This window comes from the organism of the source record quoted next, unplaced genomic scaffold (assembly GCF_019419815.1).
Source record: "Pyrus x bretschneideri cultivar Hongxiangsu unplaced genomic scaffold, Pyrus_bretschneideri_v1 Contig23, whole genome shotgun sequence".
Lineage (NCBI taxonomy): Eukaryota > Viridiplantae > Streptophyta > Magnoliopsida > Rosales > Rosaceae > Pyrus > Pyrus x bretschneideri.
Genome location: NW_025999535.1, coordinates 3,094,309 through 3,114,045, shown reverse-complemented (window position 1 = coordinate 3,114,045; position 19,737 = coordinate 3,094,309). Strand labels below are relative to the sequence as shown.

At 37.1% G+C, this 19,737-nt stretch overlaps 1 protein-coding gene and 1 pseudogene across 1 annotated transcript; both read left to right on the top strand.

The window, feature by feature from the left end:
* Positions 1-4,390: 4,390 nt before the first annotated feature.
* LOC125478127 (probable LRR receptor-like serine/threonine-protein kinase At1g53440) lies at positions 4,391-8,371 on the top strand. Its single transcript, XM_048585913.1, has 9 exons — positions 4,391-4,424; positions 4,564-4,922; positions 5,229-5,427; positions 5,521-5,700; positions 6,055-6,173; positions 6,286-6,496; positions 6,602-6,839; positions 6,949-7,099; positions 7,246-8,371. The coding sequence occupies exons 1-9, from the start codon at positions 4,391-4,393 to the stop codon at positions 7,636-7,638; spliced, it is 1,884 nt and encodes a 627-aa protein (XP_048441870.1). The 3' UTR covers positions 7,639-8,371.
* A 2,009-nt stretch (positions 8,372-10,380) lies between these two features.
* LOC125478126 lies at positions 10,381-16,524 on the top strand (annotated as a pseudogene).
* The last annotated feature ends 3,213 nt before the right edge of the window (positions 16,525-19,737 follow it).

Genomic DNA, 19,737 nt, shown 5'->3' with positions numbered 1-19,737 from the left:
TACCATACCCTTCTATTTTTGTGATCACGATTAAGTCACATCAACATTTTATATTCCCATTGCTTTTTGTCTTATTATTTCTATAAAAAAATCAATATAAAATGTTAACGTGGCTTAACCGTGACCATAGAAATAGGAGGGGATAGGAAGGGTATGAGATGGGGAGGGTAGATAATCCAGGTCCTTCTAAAAAGCAAACATGCAGTCAATGTTGTTGCTTATTTGGCCTTCTACTTCAACACAAACTCATTATCTCATATTTTGTTTTACACAATATTTTATAATATTAATACAAAAATTAACATTAAATTGTGAGGCGACAAAAAATTTATAAAAAATCTCACTTTAAAAGAATCCTCCTCACATTTATAGTAGTTATAGGCTTACAGTTGAGAAGTCCTCTCCGGATCCCTTCCACCAAGTTCACCAAGGCCACAAATCTGAGCCTTTGAAATTTGATCCAACGACTAAAGTTAGTATAACTTTTAAAGTGGACCCTTACTTGTAACCGCTGGATCAAATTTCAAAGATCTGAATTTGTGGTCTTGATGGACTTGGTGAAAGGATCCAGAGAGGATCCATTTCCCTCTACGATTCTACCAATGCCACGTATTGAAGATGAGCATATCAACGTCCTTCTGTAACTTGCCTCCCCCAATCAAATCAAGCTTCAAGACCCTCCCGAGTCTTAATCCTTTCACCCTTCCACACCATCTCCTTCCACAATATCTACTAGATGAGGATTTAAGAGAAGGCATTCTCAATTTTCATAAAAATAAGGATTAGTTGTGGGATTTACATCACATTGAAGTTTAACGATTTGAATCGCTTGTTTTTCAAGTTGTACCTTATAGATCATCCGTGCAAAATACTAGCCAAATTGGAAATATTTGAGATATCCAATTGAGTTCAAAAAAATTAACGAATACTTTATATACGAAAACATTTAAATTTCATTGTGATACGTTAAATTTACAAATGATTTCAAATTGAATTGAACTTTTGCAAAGATGATCTATGAATCGAGACTTACAAAATAGACAATTCGAATTATTGAAGTTCGATATAAAACATATCTCACAACAAATATTCTTTTTTAATAAAATAAGAATCTCTTTCCTTAATCTTAGTCTCCAAAATACACATTGCAGTCTAGCGTCACTTTGACTTCATTCTTCTTGTTTGGTAGAACCGGAACAAAAGTTTACGTCGAATATTGTCCCAGCAGGAAATTAAAAGGTCAAATTTGTTTGAGGTGCGATCGGACAGACCGTCGCATCCATGAAAGGCTGCCACGACTGACTTTTTCCATGCAGCCGAACACTATATTCCTTCGGAAAATCATTGGAGGAAGCCTCGAGTCGCTTTATATATTCAGAGGGGCCCCTCTCCCCTGCCACAATTTGTTCATTTGTTTTTTAAACATAACATTGATCTACGTACTCATCTACTCTACCCCACGAATTATTACATAAAATAATTGGGTTGTTCATGCAATTCTTTTCTGGTCATAGAATTTGTTCACGTTTAAAAAAATATTATCCTTTTCTTAAAATTAATTAATTTGGAATGTGGGATTTCAAACGTTAACTCATGTGTCTAAAATAAACAGAAGAATGACAAATTAATTAATTTTTATATATTTGATATAGTTATATATAAATCCATAAAAGTAAAAATTTTAAATTCTAAGAACGTCCAAATTAAGAATAATATTACAGAACTCTTTGTTTTTCAATTTTTGATTCAAGAAAAAAACCTACTTTCCACTCAATGATACAACAATTTAGCGACTGGGAAGGGTGTGACATCCCACATCGCCCAGGGAAGTGATCCTTAAATGTATATTCTCATCCTTACCTAGCACGAGGCCTTTTGGGAGCTCACTGGCTTCGGGTTCCGTAGGAACTCCGAAGTTAAGCGAGAAGGGGGCTAGAGCAATCCCATGATAGGTGACCCACTGGGAAGTTGCTCGTGAGTTCCCAAAAAACAAAACCGTGAGGGAATGGTAAGCCCAAAGCGGACAATATCTTGCTACGGTGGTGGAGCGGGCCCGGGAAGTGATCCCCCTGGGTCGGGATGTGACAATTTGGTATCAGAGCCTAACCCTGGTCGTGGTGTGCCGACGAGGACGTCGGACCCCTAAGGGGGTGGATTGTGACATCCCACATCGCCCAGGGAAGTGATCCTTAAATGTATATTCCCATCCTTACCTAGCACGAGGCCTTTTGGGAGCTCACTGGCTTCGGGTTCCGTAGGAACTCCGAAGTTAAGCGAGAAGGGGGCTAGAGCAATCCCATGATGGGTGACCCACTGGGAAGTTGCTCGTGAGTTCCCAAAAACAAAACCGTGAGGGAATGGTAAGCCCAAAGCGGACAATATCGTGCTACGGTGGTGAAGCGGGCCCGGGATGTGGTGGACCCCGGGCCGGGATGTGACAATTGGTATCAGAGTCTAACCCTGGTCGTGGTGTGCCGACGAGGACGTCGGGCCCCTAAGGGGGGTGGATTGTGACATCCCACATCGTCCAGGGGAGTGATCCTTATATGTATATTCTCATCCCTACCTTGCACGAGGCCTTTTGGGAGCTCACTGGCTTCGAGTTCCATAGGAACTCCGAAGTTAAGCGAGTAACGCGCGAGAGCATTCCCAGGATGGGTGACCCATTGGGAAGTTCTCGGGTGAGTTCTCAGAAACAAAACCGTGAGGGCGTGGTCGGGGCCCAAAGCGGACAATATCGTGCTACGGTGGTGGAGCGGGCCCGGGAAGTGGTCCCCCCGGGTCGGGATGTGACAAAGGGTTATTTATGGGAATGGATGCTAAAACTGGAAAAGTGAAATAATACAAGTCAAAAGTAAACTGGATTAGTGTATTTTTTTTAAATAGATATACTTTCCGTATGAATAATGCATTAAATTGTACCTCTTTTAACTTCAACGTACTTGTTATGGATGTAGTGACGTTTAATACACATTATGTTCCCACCATTTTTTAAGTATACACATAAAGTTTACATTTCTAAACAAATTGTTAAAGAAATAAAATAAAATAACACTATTTTAAAAAATTTGCTGAATAATACACATATGTATTTTTCACATAGTATATGCTTTTTCTGTCTTGATCTAATTATATAATTTTCAACGTTATCCAATTTATAGAGTAAGGCTATGCCTACTCAGCTACTAATTAGTGTAAATATTCATGATAAATACAAGTATACAACTATAAGGTGGTTGGGAAAATAAATAGAGTCAAATAGGTAGTAATAGTACCACTATTTGAATATGAAAGACCCATTTTGATATTTTGCATTTTTACCTTCTTGCCACAATTTTATATTTTGGAAGACTGGAGTCTGGAGATAATAGGAATTGGATGAGGATCCTCCCCGGATCTTTTTTGTGGGGATCTTAAGGATCCTCACATCCTTAACCGTTCATCGTATATAATGCGTCAGTTTACTTCATGTACTATTTGTGTTTAGTTTTAAATAAAAAAAGTCAAATAAGTTTTTACAGCACGATATATAATGAATGGTTAAGATGTAAGAATCTCTATAATATTCACAATTTGTATTCAGAATCCATTGGAATTGACAACACTCATTGCTCAATTTGAGAAAAAAGCCGCATCAAAACCTTAAAGAATTAATTTAATTCTCATGAAAATAATTAGAGAATACATTCTTGTGCAAAGAGACTAGAGTAGTATGTCAAGTGGGAAACTTACGCAACACGAGGGGCTCAGATATGAGCTAAAACTGTGCAATGGAAAAAGTCATCCACTGTTGTCCCATAAATTACAACTCTTTTGTCGATCTCATATGTTTATACAACAACACAAAATGGTACATAAAATGTTATGATATTAAATATGAAAATGATAATGTTGATATAATATGTTTTAAGGTAAGGGTTTTTGAACATTAGTCCTTGCAAAAGATTAAAATTTAAAAAAAAAAAAAAAACCTGGTGCTAGATTACATATTCAATTTAATCCGTGTACTTTTATCAAAATTTATATTCAATTTTTGTTATTAAATGTGTATTTTTATTTAATCTCTCCACATTAAATTTTAATTTTATTAATATGCACATATTTAGTTCTTTAATTATAAATGAACATAAATGAGAAAATATTAAAATAAATTTGTGATACAAAATATATAAATACATGATTGTGTTGTGCCGAAATATATATAATTGACTTTTTTGTACCTACATGATTGTACCGAAAAATATTATAATGAACCTAAATGTATGTACCGAAATGTATTATATTGAATTAATGTATCTAAATATCAATACCGAAATGTATTATAATGAACCGAAATATATGTACCGAAATGTACGTACCGAAATGTATGTACCGAAATATATGTACCGAAATGTATGAACCGAAATATACGTACCGAAATGTATGTACCGAAATATACGTACCAAAATGTACGTACCGAAATATACGTACCAAAATGTATGTACCGAAATATATGTAGCGAAATATTCATACATATGAATTGTGAAGTATAAAATTCTAATACCATTCTTGTTGCAAATGCAGACCATTCTATATTCATCAATTGTGAAGGGAGGAAGACGAAGTTTGATGGTCATACATATGAAGAGGACTTGAGCTCTTTCGGACCATCAGACTTCGTTTCGTCGGCTCAAAAGTGGGGCTACAGCAGTACCGGAGTGGACATGAGCAACCTCGATGCAAATTACATTGCAACATCTTTGAACATTACCGGGCCGGATTTATATCGAACAGCGCGCATTGCCCTTCTTTCACTTAAGTACTATGGCCTTTGCATGCTCAAAGGCAACTACAAATTGCGGCTCTACTTTTCCGAGATCATGTTCACGGATGATCAAACATTTAGCAATCTCGGAAAACGCTTGTTTGACATCTCAATTCAAGTGAGTACAAATAAACTTTCATTTATTATTTGTGATTCTTTGATAGTTTATTTAACTTTTTTTTTTTGCAAACACTACAGAAAGTTCAATGGGCAACATTTAGTTTGTTTGGCGCATTCCATTATAGATCACACTTTATGCTCTTAAAACTGTTCATGATATTTCTTTTGGCATTTACTTGACCACGACACTTGTTTGGAAGGTCATATGCCGTTTAGCTGCTTTATTTGGGTGTTATTTTATACGAAGTTCTAAAAGAAATGCAGAAGTATATTAATGCCGTATTGAAATTGTGATCATGTGCAGGGGAACTTGGTTTTGAAAGACATCAACATTATGGAAGAAGCAAGAGGTGTTGGTAAGGGCATTGTCAGAGAGTTTGACAATGTCACCGTTATTGGTAGCACACTGGAGATCCACCTATATTGGGTAGGAAAAGGGACGACTGCCATTCCTTATACAAGTGTCTATGGGCCTCTTATATCAGCCATTAGTGTGACGCTAAGTAAGTTTTACGTATGTTGTAGAATATTTACAAGTACTTTCTCATCTATTAGATTTACATTTATTCTAATAAAATTATGCTTTATTTTGGCAGACTTTGAACCTCCAAAAAAAAATTTAAGCTACGTAGAGCGTGTTAGGAGTCATGTGCCTATAGGCACAATGGTAGGAATTGGATGCGCAATAGCAGTCGTCATCATCGCCATCGTATTACTAGCACTCGTTATTCTTTGGAAGAGAGGCCTCCTAGGCCGACAAAAAAAATTGGAGGATGGTATTTTCTGTTTCTCCATTATATTGCCTTTTGTTTTCATTGCATTTCTATAGCTTGATGCATATTTAAGTGCACACTATAGAACATTTATCCTAGTCTGTGACTTCTCATGCATATTTAAGTGCACACTCTGAGATAATAATTGTCTAGATATTGAACTTTTCGATAGCTTGATGCTCTTAGAGTATATTATATTTTTTAAACTCACGATGCAAAGTATGCATGCCTATAGTTCCAGGTAGTTGTTAAGGTCTAGGCCTTCAAACAATAGTGGGATTTAAGATAAAACAATGAAATTGTTCTTAAATTTGTCTTAGACACGATAATTTCTTATGAGTTTTACCTATCACGCAGATTTGAAAGGTGTGGAACTACAAACTCGCAAGTTTACCTTTACGCAACTCAAAGATGCCACAACCAACTTTGACCAATCCAATAAGATTGGTGAAGGTGGTTTTGGTACTGTTTATAAGGTAATTTTTGAAACAAATAATTTATTTTCTAATTTGATTAATAATTGCCATCCTAATTATGATTAATTTCTCGCGTGAAGAGATTTGTATTAACTATCTTAGTCAAATACATGGCATTCTTGTAGATGGAACCCTAATTGCTGTTAAGCAGCTTTCTTCCAAGTCAAAGCAAGGAAATCGGGAATTTGTTAATGAGATAGGCATGATTTCTGCCTTGCAACATCCTCACCTTGTAAACCTATATGGATGTTGCATTGATGGAAATCAACTATACCTTGTCTATGAGCACATGGAAAACAATAGTGTTTCTCATGCTTTGTTTGGTAAGTATCACCTTTGTACGCCTACATTTCCTTTGGTATGCACATGGTATAAAAGATTGTATGCACAAAATTAAGACTAATTTTGATTAACTTGACAAACTGAAGGGGCAGAAGAAAGTCAGTTGAAGTTGGATTGGCCAACGAGGCATAATATATGTGTTGGCATAGCAAAAGGTTTGGCTTACCTTCACGAGGAATCAAGCTTGAAGGTTATCCATAGAGATATCAAGGCCACGAATGTGTTGCTTGATACACATCTTAACCCGAAGATATCGGATTTTGGGTTGGCCAAACTTGCCGAAGAGGATAAAACACATATAAGCACCCGTGCTGCTGGAACTTTGTGAGTCCATTTTTTAACTTCTCTTCTTATATTTCTCCTTCCAATATAGTTATATTATGGCATATGTTTATAATCATTGAATTGGTGTCATGATTTCATGATTTTGCAGTGGATACATGACACCAGAATATGCACTTCGGGGTCATCTCACAGACAAAGCAGATGTCTACAGTTTTGGAATTGTTGTACTGGAGATCATCAGTGGGAAGAAGAACTCAACTCAGCAGACAAATGCAGAGGGATTTTATATTCTTGATTGGGTAACTTTCTAATTGAACTTTAATTTTGGTTTTGTTGAAGTTGTTTACTATTATAGAAGGCCTTTTTTATATCTTCTTTGTTGAAACTTCACGTTATTTTTTAAGATACATAAGTTATTTTGCTTTTGTTCGTTTCATGTTGCTAGGCGCATGTTCTCAAATCAGAAGGGAATTTGATGAACTTAGTGGATCCAAAGTTGAGTACAGAATTCAACAATGAAGAGATAATGGCTACAATCAATGTGGCTCTCCACTGCTGTAATTCCACTTCGAAGCTTAGACCCACAATGTCTGCAGTTGTGAGTATGCTCGAAGGTAAGGTTGCAGTTGAAGAGTTTGTCTTGGACCCCAATCCCTCGACAAGTGATGAGATGGACCCAATGGTGAAGAAACTTTTCCAATTCTGTTTGAGAAGGGGCGCTGGGTCAGTTGAAAGGCTATCGGATGATTCATTTGCAGCTTTTGATGATATCCATCCATTCAATCCTCATTCAGGTCGCCAAGACTATAGAAAAGGCAGAAAATGGCACAGTTTTTAGGGATTTGAAAATTTGAAATCACTACTGTCTTCTCTGGCAACAAATGTCCAACTGCAAGTATATACATTTTCCTGTGTGTGATGTTCACGTCCAATTAATTAAATGGTGCAAAATCCCATACAAATTTCTTAGTTCTATGGCACTAAAGATGAAAGCTAAGTTTGACAAGTACTGGAGCAAGTGCAGTTTGGCTTTGGCAATAGCAGCGATCTTGGATTCGCCGATCCAAAATGAAGTTGATGGAGGACTACTACTCTCAAATATACGGTAGTACTGCTCTGGACAGGATTAAGGAAGTTTCCAATGGACTCACGAACCTTTTTAATGCTTATTCAATTTGCTCAGGAATGGTTGAACAAGTTACAGCTTTGCGTGGCAGCAGCTTACCCAGTACCAGCACTGATAGTAGGGATCGATTGAAGGGATTTGACAAACCTCTCAGAGCCAAAACATGATATCGGACATGGACAAGTATCTAGAGGATCCAGTCTTTCTACACGCTTGTGATTTTAAAATATTAAATTGGTGGAAGGTCCACACGCAAAGGTAACCTATTTTGTCCATGATGGCAAGTGACTTTCTGGGAACTCCTATGTCAACTGTTGCACCAGAACCAGCATTCAACGTGGTGGTAGAGTGCCTGATGAATGTCAAAGCTTACTGAATCCTGACACTCAGAGAGGCTTTGGTCACTCAGAGAGGCTTTGGTGTGCATACAAGATTGGTTGCAGGTGGAATTAAAAGGCATGTGAATTACAGCTTGAGTTTTACGTTTGTCCTTCATTATAACGCATACTTAGCAGTGATCTTATTGCAATAATTACTTATTTCTCTTTTCTATCAGATACCAATTCATTGTCAAGCCATTCTGCTACGCCAATTCCTTCAGCCAGACCAATTCGTGTTGAGTAGAGTTAAATTTCCAATGGTATGAATCTGCTACATTTGCTGCAAGGTTGATGGATCAGCTATTGGCCTATCCTGTGCTGTCTAAATGATGTCGACACACCTAGAGCTGGTCAGGGCAGTGAAGCTTATCTATATCTCCATGTCAATACATCACATGAGACTCATTAATTGCTTGTAGTTCCTTGTCAAGCTTAGTTGTTAATTTAGGATATCAACTAGATTCCCATACCTGTACGTAAATTAGAGGGACCTCTTTCGTCATTGAAAGGTGTATCTTTGATTTTTGAGCATTCTATTCTTCCTTTGTAAGATGTGGTTCTTCATGGTTTAGATTGAATAGAAGCTGAATTTGACAAAATGTTGGATGCTCAATCAATAATCTATACATTTTTATGTGTGTACAAAGCCTTCATCTCAAGTTCTCAATCAATTTAGTGTTTTGATTCTTACAATATGAACTCCTTATTGTTACACATTTATCTAACTACTACTTCCCTGGAGCAATCCTACAGGAAATTTCCAGATGCTTATTTAGTCATTGCATATGTGTTTGGGGTGGTTTATTGTTGGCAAAAGAAAGAATAAAAATGCATATTAAGATCATATTTCAGTCAATCAATCTAACTGCCTAGGACTCATTTTGGATTTTTTTTCCAGACAATTTGATGATGCGAAAGTGTTTAAATTGTTGATTATAATGTTTTTAAATAGGTTTTGGGGATGGAATTGACCTAGATTGAGAATTGAGGGGTTTAGAAGCTCAAAAAGTGAAAAATAACCATAGAAAAGCTGCATAAACTTTCCAGATATTTGGTCATTAAAGCATTTTTTATGACGATTTTCAAACAAATTGTGATCTCTAAACTGTCTGTTTCTGGGTAATTTTCTGTCAGTAAAGGTTCTTTTTTTGCTTTCTGCAGATTCCTGTTTTTCAATTAATTTATTCGTTTGCAGTCACATGACCTGATCTTGAAAGGTCATTCATTACATTGGTAAATACTACCTCTTTGGAATTTGAGCAACTAAACCTCTTTCACCTATCTAACTTGAGTACTCCAATCTGAATTTTTTTATACTTGTGTCTTAACTACATTGTAATAGTTGAGAAGTGTAGAAAAAAGGAAAAGGGAATAGGAATTTTAGAGAGAGAAGGTGATGTGATATTTTCTCTGTATATTTTGACGTCTTCATTTGCTCTGTATATTGTATTGAATGAAAGATTGACTTACGAGAGTCAGAGGAGATTAATTCTTGATTTACCAGTTTGATGGAATTCAAAGTGTCTAATGCTTGAAACAGCCTTAGAGTACAGGGGTGTATTTTCTCTCCTGCAAGAGCATGACCCTTCATACACATCAGCTTTAACCGACACAGAATGGGAATGTACGAGGTTTGTTACAGTTTATCTGAAACTTTTGAAATCATTCATGTTTTTCCTGGCAATAAATGTCCAACTGCAAGCATATATTTTCCTTAGATTTGTCATGTTCACATCCAATTAATTGAATGGTGCTAAAGATGAAGGCTAAGTTGGATAAGTACTCCAGCAAGTGCAGTTTGGCTTTGGCAGTAGCAGCAATCTTGGATCCCCAATTCAAATTGAAGGTGGTGGAGTATTACTACTCTCAAATATACGGTAGTACTGCTCTGGATAGGATTAAGGAAGTTTCCGATGGCCTCAAGGAACTATTTGATGCTTATTCAATTTGCACAACAATGGTAGATCAAGTTCCAGCTTTGCCTGGTAGCAGCTTACCCAGTACTAGCACTGATAGTAAGGATCGATTGAAGGGATTTGATAAATTTCTCTATGAGACCTCTCAGAGCTAAAACATGATATCAGACTTGGACAAGTATCTAGAGGAACCAGTCTTTCCACGCAGTTGTGATTTGAAGAAATTAACTTGGTGGAAGGTCCACACGCCAAGATACCCTATTTTGTCCATGATGGCACTTGAAGTTCTGGGAACTCCTATGTCAAATGTTGCGCCAGAATCAGCATTCAACGCTAGTGGTAGAGTGCTTGATGAATGTTGACGCTCACTGAATCCTGACATTTGAGAGGCTTTGGTATGCACACAAGATTGGTTGCGGGTGGAAATAAAAGGCATGTGAATTACATTTTGAGTTTAATGTTTGTCTTTCGTTATGACCTATACTTAGCAGTGATCTTATTGCAATAATTACTTATTTCTCTTTTCTATCAGATGCAACTCATTGTCAAGCCATTCTGCTTGACCAATCCCTTCAGCCAGACCAATTCTTGTTGATTAGAGTTAATTTTCCAAAGGTATGTTTCTGCTACATTTCCTGCTTTATTCCATATCTATTCCGCAAACCCAACGTGGCAAAGTACGGACTTGTGGTGTAACTTGTGATGCAAGGTTGATGGATCAACTCTTGGCCTATCCAGTGCTGTTAAAATGATGCGGACACACCTAAAGCTGGTCTGGGCTGTGAACCTTATCTATATCTCCACGTCAATACATCACATTAGACTTGTTAACGCCTTTAGTTCCTTGTCAAGCTTAGTTGTAAAGTTTAGGATGTCAACTAGATTACATCTGTACATAAATTAGAGGGACCTCTTTTGTCATGGAAAGGTGTATCTTTGATTTTCGCGCAGGCAACTCTTTTCTTTGTAAGATTTCGTTAAATTAACAAAATGTGGATTGCTCAATCACTAATCTATATATTTATGGTTATGCACAAAACCTTCATCTCAAATTCTCAATTAATATATTTTAGATTATTCTTTCAATGTGAACTCCTCAATGTTTATTATTGATGGCTAATAACTTCAACTGTCTTGCTGTTATAAACCATGTATTGCTGAACTTAGCATATTTTTTTTTTACAAAGCGATATTCTATATTATAACTCAGGGGAGAGGTATTGAGGTTTGATCATTAGCCAGCGGCTATTTTAAGAATATCGGCGTCTATTGGAAGAATATCGGCGCTGTTGTTATTCCGGCGCACTTTAGACCTGCAGCTGGTATTACTGGTAAGATATAAATAAGCTTTCTTCAATGGTACTCCGCGTTGGCTTCAATCCAGTGACAACGAGGGTAACTGCATCGTGTGATTTGATATGGTGAGGAATCATTTGAAAAGATAATGGTGCCAACAAGAGCAGATGTTCCAGAGTGTATGCCCCCTCCTCAAGATGCTTTGTCAAGTGGTTTTTGTACTCTTAGTTGTGTGTAGGATAGGCTAGGATCTATTTATTCATTTCATTTCGTTGTTTTATCTTGATTATGAGGTATAATCTACATATCTTGCATTTCGCAGATCAAAAACTTACAAGCCAGGTTCATGAAATTGTTGGGAGAATTAATGGCAGATTTGGAACTTTGACCACTGTCCCAATGCGTCACCTGGTATGCCCTTGATTTTTCTGAGTAACTATTCCATGATATTGAAAGGCCATATTTGGTACTTAGTGGAATTTAATACGAAGGATGTTGATGTGCTGCTTATGTATGACGCCATTGGTCCGTCTTATTAACTTTCTGTATGATGATAGCACATTCACAGGCATAATTTGAATTTGAAATGCTAGACTCATGGCACAAGGTTCAATAGTTGGTTATAGTTCATCTGTCATGGAATTATATCTCTCCTGCTTAGCACTATTCGATAGAGGGTAGTAGTTTAATAGCCACTATGATCAGTAGCAGTAGTTGTTTTTCATCTATTTGAAGTTTCAAAACCTATTACATTTGATTTGGATGTAATACTTCCTAAACAACCTTTCATTGTCTACAGGAATGTCAGTAAAACAGAAATGTCAGTAATTATGTGCAATTTGTGTGTTCCGCTTCTGTCTGTCTGATTGCAGTTTTACTTCATTTTGTTTTATTTTTTGGAGAAAAATCCTATTGCTCTTTTGTCTCATGAACCCCATCTTTACTTTTTTTTCTTTTTTTTTTCATCCCATCCCAATGTACAAATTTTTTGTATTGTTAGTTGCCTGCGGGATGGCCATTACTTGGTGATCACATTCAACATAAGAGACCAAATATGTGCCTATCAATTGTTTGGTGTGCAAGAATGCAGTTGAGATATTCATCATTTGATTCTAGGTTGAGTTGTGCACTTTCGTCTCTTTTATAGTAATTAATTTATTAGTTGAAAACATTGTACTTTGAGGAGGCAAGTAAAGCTTTTGGTTGGATACTATTGCTAGAAAATTGGAGGAATGGTTAGGATTAGTGCAGTGGCCTTGACGGATAAACTGAAGCTTTGGACGTTTTAGCTGTAAGCATTGCGCCTGAATTGAGAGAGAGTCCTTTCATGATACATTGATCAGACTGGGTGCAGTCAGCTGATCTTTGGAGTTTTGATGCTGGTGCATGGAGCAGTTTTTTTCTTGGACTTATTGTAGTTTTTACTAGATGGCGGACGTGTTGTTAACTGCTGGAAACTATTTTTATAACTCTTCTAACCCTTCTACTAGTAAAGTTTTACTATCTCTAAAATGGACAGGTGACCATCGGATTTCCTTAGCAAATATAATCTTGGATTTATCCGGGTACAACAACTTGGATTAGAAGCCCAAATAAAGCTCAAAAGGGTGAATGGGCTTTGGATGTTGTTCTGGAGAAATCTGTTGTCAAGCAAGGCAGTGATGCATGGAGAATTATTCTCGATTCTTGCCTCCCTGTGCTTCACCTAATTGGCACCAGGCGTTCCATCCCGTATGCCAACAAACAGATTCAAGAACTATTGGGAGTGTCTTGTGCTTTTGGTCGAGCAGTTCAGGTAAATCGGAGGTTCACAGTTTTCCTTCTTTGTAGTGCGAATCATCTGTATCAGGATTCAGAAGACATGCTGGCTTTTGTGGTTAATTGTTTATATTATGGGTTGTAGTCATGCTGTGTATCTTGTTTATTGGTGTCATTTAGCATTAGGCAAGATAACCTGAATAATTTATCCAAGCTGTATGTATTGACACCAACTCAAAACTTTGTTAGTCATTTTATGTTTTGGTACAGCTTGAAACTCATAGTTTTAGACATTGACTTAGTTGTCTCCAAGCCAAGTTCATTACTCAATAGTCAATACATCTTGTGTCAAGTGAAAATTGCACTGCATCCATGTGTAAGATAATATAGGAAAACACTCCTGATTCTATAAAGAATGAAAGATTCATCCAATAGGACCAATACCAATCAAGAAGTACACAGGAAATTTTTTTTGAAATTTAACTCATACAATACTAATTAAATAGTTCCTTGTGTCAAAATCTGCTGTTTGATACTAACTCGCCCTTTTTATCGTTCGTTAACAAGTTCGTAAAGTAAAATTCAGACACACGTTAAGTAATGCGATAATATTGTGTTTGGTGGATCATATTTTGCAGCTGCATTGCTAGGAAATTATCACCTTTATTGTCCAGTAGCTTCTGTGAGTGTGTATATTTGTATGTATACTTTATTATACAATGATTTATTTTCTATATTATATTATTTAACCCCTAATTATGGATCAGCCTCTCATGTGAATGATCTTCATTAAGTATGATCCTCCTTTTGAATTTTCAATTTTTCTGTAATTGCGTGCTGTGTTTGTGGTTCCTCCAGCATGCTACCTTCTTTTTTAGGCCTGTATTGTGGATCTTATGTAATTTAACGTTTTTAATTTTCAAGAAAAATTGGATCATATTATACCAACTTTGGGTGATATGAGATACTTATCCTACTTTCGTATTAAGAATACATTTTTGGATTGATTACGCAGTGGCAAAAGGTGTTCTGAAGGAGCAGCTTATCCTTCTGGCAAATAGCACGACGTGCTGGAAATTTTGTCGGCTTCAATTCTAGCGGATATAAACAACACTTTTTGTGAGTAATTGAATATTTAAGTAGCATTTACAGAAACAACACTTTTTGTGAGTAATAATTATGTGAATGGCATGTACCTTTAGTTCGTGGTTAGATCAACTACAATCACAACTAATTGTAGTTTCATTACACCATGAAGGGTGCTTTGAGAGAGCAGCTGAAAAGTGCCACATGGACATGGATTCTTTGTCAAGCATAGTTGCATCCTGTTCATGAGGTAAACATGTTGCTGTTGGTAGTGGATCCAGGTTTGATATCCTGTGGGACACGAGAGAGGTAAATTTGATTTTTAACTTGTGGCTTTTCTCGGTTGTATGGAGTAGTTTAATCTGCCGCTCGATGTTTTCAACTTTCTGCATATGGTGAGCACAACAAATGGAGAAGAAGCAACTACGGGAGCACTGGTGGCAGAAGTTGATGATCTTATGGTGGTAGATGAATTAGCATAATCATGCTTGTCGCCAGAACTCTGACTCTGGTTTAGATAGGCCTGTCTTTGAAGATATAATTGAATTTGAGGATAAACCAGAAACTCTTTCTGGAAAATCAAGTTGGGAAAAAGGATTCTTCTGTGTGCGGGACAAATACTACAAGAGAAGATGCCACATCATCTTGGGGGGAACTCCAGCTAGAGAAGCTACCGCATCTACTTGGGGGATAGATAAGGCAGCAGAAGATGTACTTCTCCTGCATGGGGAACAAATACTGCTAGAGAAGATGCCGCATCTGCCTGGGGAAAAACTAAAGCATACCGCTTCTGTGGGTGGGCCGAGAGGGGAGGCATATGAGGCAAGTGAAAATGACACATCATTGTGGTATAAAACTCTAGCTACAGAACCTGCTGCATCTACATGGGGGATAGGCAAGGCATCAGAAGATACCACTCCTGCATGGGGGATTAACACTGCCAGAGAAGATGCCACATCTGCTCGGGGGACAAGTAAGGTAAGTGAAATTGTACATCATCTTGGGGGAAAACTTCAGCTAAAGAAACTACCGGATCTACTTCGAGGATAGATAAGGCAGCAGAAGATAGCACTCCTGCACGGAGGACAAGTATTGCCAGAGAAGATGCCAAAAACTAGAGAAAATACCGCTTCTGCTTGGGGGAAAACTCCAGCTAGAAAACCTACCGCTTCTACTTGGGGGATTGATAAGAGAGCAGAAGATACTACTTCTGCATCAGGGACAATCCAGAGAAGATGCCACATCTACCTAGGGGACAGAAAAGGCAAGTGAAAATGAATGGAGTGGTAGAGGGGCAGAATAAGTTGCGCCAATAGACCTCCCACCGACAACAAAAGCCATAGATGAAAAGGACAACAGAAAAAGTCTTCTGAAATTTTCGACCAGTGTCCTTGGGGTCAGAAAATTCCTCCTGAGACAGAAGGTCAACCTGCAAGCTTGCCTGGGTGGATTCATCTAGTGGAGATGGTAATACTGGTGAAAGACACCACCAATGGGGACAGGACAAGAAAAGTCATTGAAGGCTCAAAAAGTTGGGTTTCTAGTCCCGGGGAGTGGAAGAATAAGAAACGTCCTGCTAAACCACCTGGTATGGCGAATAAGAATTCTAGTGTGGTTGGACTCTATACTGCAACAAGACAAAGATTGGATATGTTCACTAGGGAGGAGCACGACGATGTTCATTCTAATAGTGAAGCTGTTATGCACTCTATCCGAAGAATAATGCATCAATCTAGGTTAGGTTTCTATTTATATTCTTTCTTAACAGTTAGGACTAGACTGATCAAATTATCAAAGTATATGATACTTTTCAATTTTCTAAAGGAAGAATGAGTTTTTGACTCTTAGATCTCTTGTCTGAAGTGAGAATCCATTTAAATCCAGGGAATTTCCTGACAAAATCCTCCCTCACAGTCGAAAATACTGCTTTTAACATTTGAAGTATCATAATCCCATCTAGTGCGATGATTATGTTTCATATTCATCTGTCAAAACGCTGGTTGAGCCTGAGTCCAAGACCGAAGTCCCTCCCAAAACGTCATCGTATAACATAGTTGGCTAACTTGGCTTTGCATCTCTTGGGGCTCCAAGTTTGGAGACAAAGTTGGGAGGTTTGGGCTATTTATAAGAGACGGGTTGGGTTTTGGCACCTCTCTGTGGGCTTCGGTCTCATTTGTGTATCATGTTTGCCTTTGCCCGTTCTTTTCAATTTCTACTAGAAAGCTGCTATGTCGTAGGTTGTCCTGATTGTTTCATTGTAGTATGGGTACTTTTTGTTCTGTTTTCTGCGTTGTTAGTGTAAGAAATTTTTGGGTGAGTATTATTAAACATCAAGAGGATGCAGTAATATAAACATAATGAGCTGTATTTAAGTTGGACTCGATTAAAGTTGTAATCGGATAACAACCATTTGGAGGGAAATACAAGGAACAATTTTTAATTTAAATGATGCAGTTAGAGTTCCTTTGATAACTGATTGCAACTGCTCACTTAATGGGAGGAAGCAGTTGCAATGCATATATAGAAATGCTTGGTCCCTCTTCTCGGTGATCTATCCTTGTTCCATATAGTTTGGTTTGTCCCATTGAAAACCCGAGAACTCTAATGTGATTACAAGAGAAGAGAAGACTAACCATTTCCCTAAGAACCAATTCATCCACTGCAGAACATGGCTGCAAATTCAGCGGTGGATTCTATAACTGTGCTATGCCGCTCAAGCGGTGATATAACTGTGTTCTGCCACTCAAGCGGAATGCGAACCTTTTCTGTAAGTTATTAGGGTTCATGTTCTTCATGCACTGTCATTAATGATAAACGTAGTCTAGGATTTGGTTGATTCGATTTTTGGAATGGCTTACATGTCTTCCAAATCTTAAAGTTATTGCCGTTAAGTTTCTCAATGTTCATCAAGTTGAGCATATTGAAACCTGCAATTTTTGACAGAAATTTGATTCGAAATTCATGAGTTATAATATCAAAATGACTCTTGACAGCTTATCAAGTTGATACATCAGTTGAACTTTAGAGATCTTGACATCAATAATTGCATCAGTCCTCTAGAATCACTAACTGATCATATCAAAATATAAATATTGTCCTCGAGGGATCATTATAGTATACTGTTAGTACGCCCACATTTCTTTGGTCCCAAGATACTTTAACATATAAGTATCTTAACATGTTAATTTTGCAAAGATTAACATACATAATTTACATATTTCGATGTTGTACCTTTCATAATGAATGATTATTAGATCAATTCAGTACATTCATAATACATCAAAATAACAGTAAGACATTGATCATGATTGCCTCACTCCCACATTCAAACTTAATCAAATGAATCCTGTAAACCCATTCTTGTAACATGTTTATTAAAACTCGTGTAAGAGGATCGGCTATCATATCATGAGTGCTGATGTGCTCATTGTCTATGATACCTTCCTTCACTTTATCCTGCACCTTTAAATACTTAATGTCTATCAACATCGATGCTTCGACCTCTTATTGTTGCAAAGAACACTGCAGATATGTTATCACAGAAAATCTTCACTAATCTTTCAATGCTTCTTACTACTTTTGCTTGTCTTGTTGCTTCAAAAACATCTAATATACTCATACTCCATAGTTGACACTGCCCTTGTTTGTTACTTCTTGCTTATCCATGAAACTGCACTCCATTTAGCATAAAAATATAACCACTAGTTGACATTCTATCATCAATACATCATCTATATAAGATCAACATCAGTGTAACATGTCAACCCTAGATTACCAACGTAGTGGTAGCACGGTACATGAGATTGTGTCTTCTTTAAATAGCATAGTACATGAGATTGTGTCTTCTTCGAATACCTGAGTACTTTGTTTCCTACATTTCAATGAAATAACCCTAGATTCGATTGAAACCTTCCCAAAACACTCAGTGAAAATTCTAAGTCAGACCTAGTGCATACCTGAGTATACATTACACTGTCAACCAAGGAAGCATAAGGTTGTATATTATTTGTTGCACTTCAAATTCAGTTATGGGACATTGTTTGGTAGAGATTTTATCTCCTTTTCTAATTGAAACATCTCCAACACTACAATTCTCCATATTAGACCACTTTAACACTCTACTGATATAATTATTTTGTGCTAGACCTAGAACTCTTTGCTGTCTATTTCTTCGAGTCTCAGTCCCCAATATATAGTGAGCCACTCCCAAGTCTTTCATGTCAAAAGCACTTGATAACATGACTTTCGGTTTCTGTAAGCAATTGAACATTTGTGCTAGCAAGTAAAATATCATCCACATAAAGTACCATGAAAATGAAATGAGACTTCACCATTTTAGTAAATGTAGTTGTCCATCTTATTCTCAATGAATCGAAAACCAATCACAACTTGATCAAACTTCTTGTACGATTGTCTTGAAACCTGTTTCAGTTCATAAATTGACTTGTTAAGCTTGCATACCCAATTTTCCTTTCCCCTTTCAATGAATCCAAGTGGTTGTTTCATGTAAATGTCTTCATCCAATCCACCATTCAAGAATGCTGTTTTAACTTCCATTTGATGAAGTTTCAAGTTAAACTGTGCACTTAAAGCCATGATCACACGAAATGAATCTTTAGTAGAGACTGGTGAGAAAGTTTAAGTGTAATCCACTCCTTCCTTTTGAGTAAAGCCCTTGGTCACTAACGTTGATTTATATCTCTCCACCTTCCCTGTGAGTCCCTTTTGTTTTAAATACCCAATTACACCAATAGCTTTAATATTGGTGGTTCCTGCGACCAAACTCCACACATTGTTTATGTCTATTTAACCCCATTAATCATCCATAGTAACTTTCCAAAAAGATGAGTGACTCCCCTTCATTGTTTCTTTGTAAGTCAGTGGATCATCTACATCACTAATATCATAATCAATCTCCTGTAGGTACACCATATAATCATCGGATATAGCTAATTTCCTATCTCTTGAAGACTTTCTTGTAGCCTGCATTGATGGCACAGGGAATGACAGAACTGATGTATGACTGTCAGGAGGTAAATGGGAGCATGTTGGTTCACTTTCCTCCTCAAATGTATAGGAACTTCTGGATTGAAGATCACAAGCACTATCATCTTTAATAAACTTTGCATTATGACTTTCTGCTAATCTTGTATAAGATTGTGGACAACAAAATCGAAATCCCTCGGATTTTTCAGCATCATGTGACATTTTGGATTTGAAAATTCGTAAGTACTATGATCAAGAACTAGTCTTAATTGTCTTGTCACACTTAAACTACGAAACCAGTTACACCTTTGGGCAAGAAACTGTCCATAAAGGATATGAATTTCCACTTCATTGCATAGCCAAGTATAATGTACATGATCTTATGTAAT

What these genes read in the sequence shown, in the direction of transcription:
- LOC125478127 (XM_048585913.1), top strand. Translation starts at nt 4,391, where the DNA reads ATGTATGAACCGAAATATACGTACCGAAATGTAT. An exon ending in AGCCATTAGTGTGACGCTAA is followed by an intron (nt 5,428 to 5,520) that starts GTAAGTTTTACG and finishes TTATTTTGGCAG; the next exon opens with ACTTTGAACCTCCAAAAAAA. An exon ending in ACCCGTGCTGCTGGAACTTT is followed by an intron (nt 6,840 to 6,948) that starts GTGAGTCCATTT and finishes ATGATTTTGCAG; the next exon opens with TGGATACATGACACCAGAAT.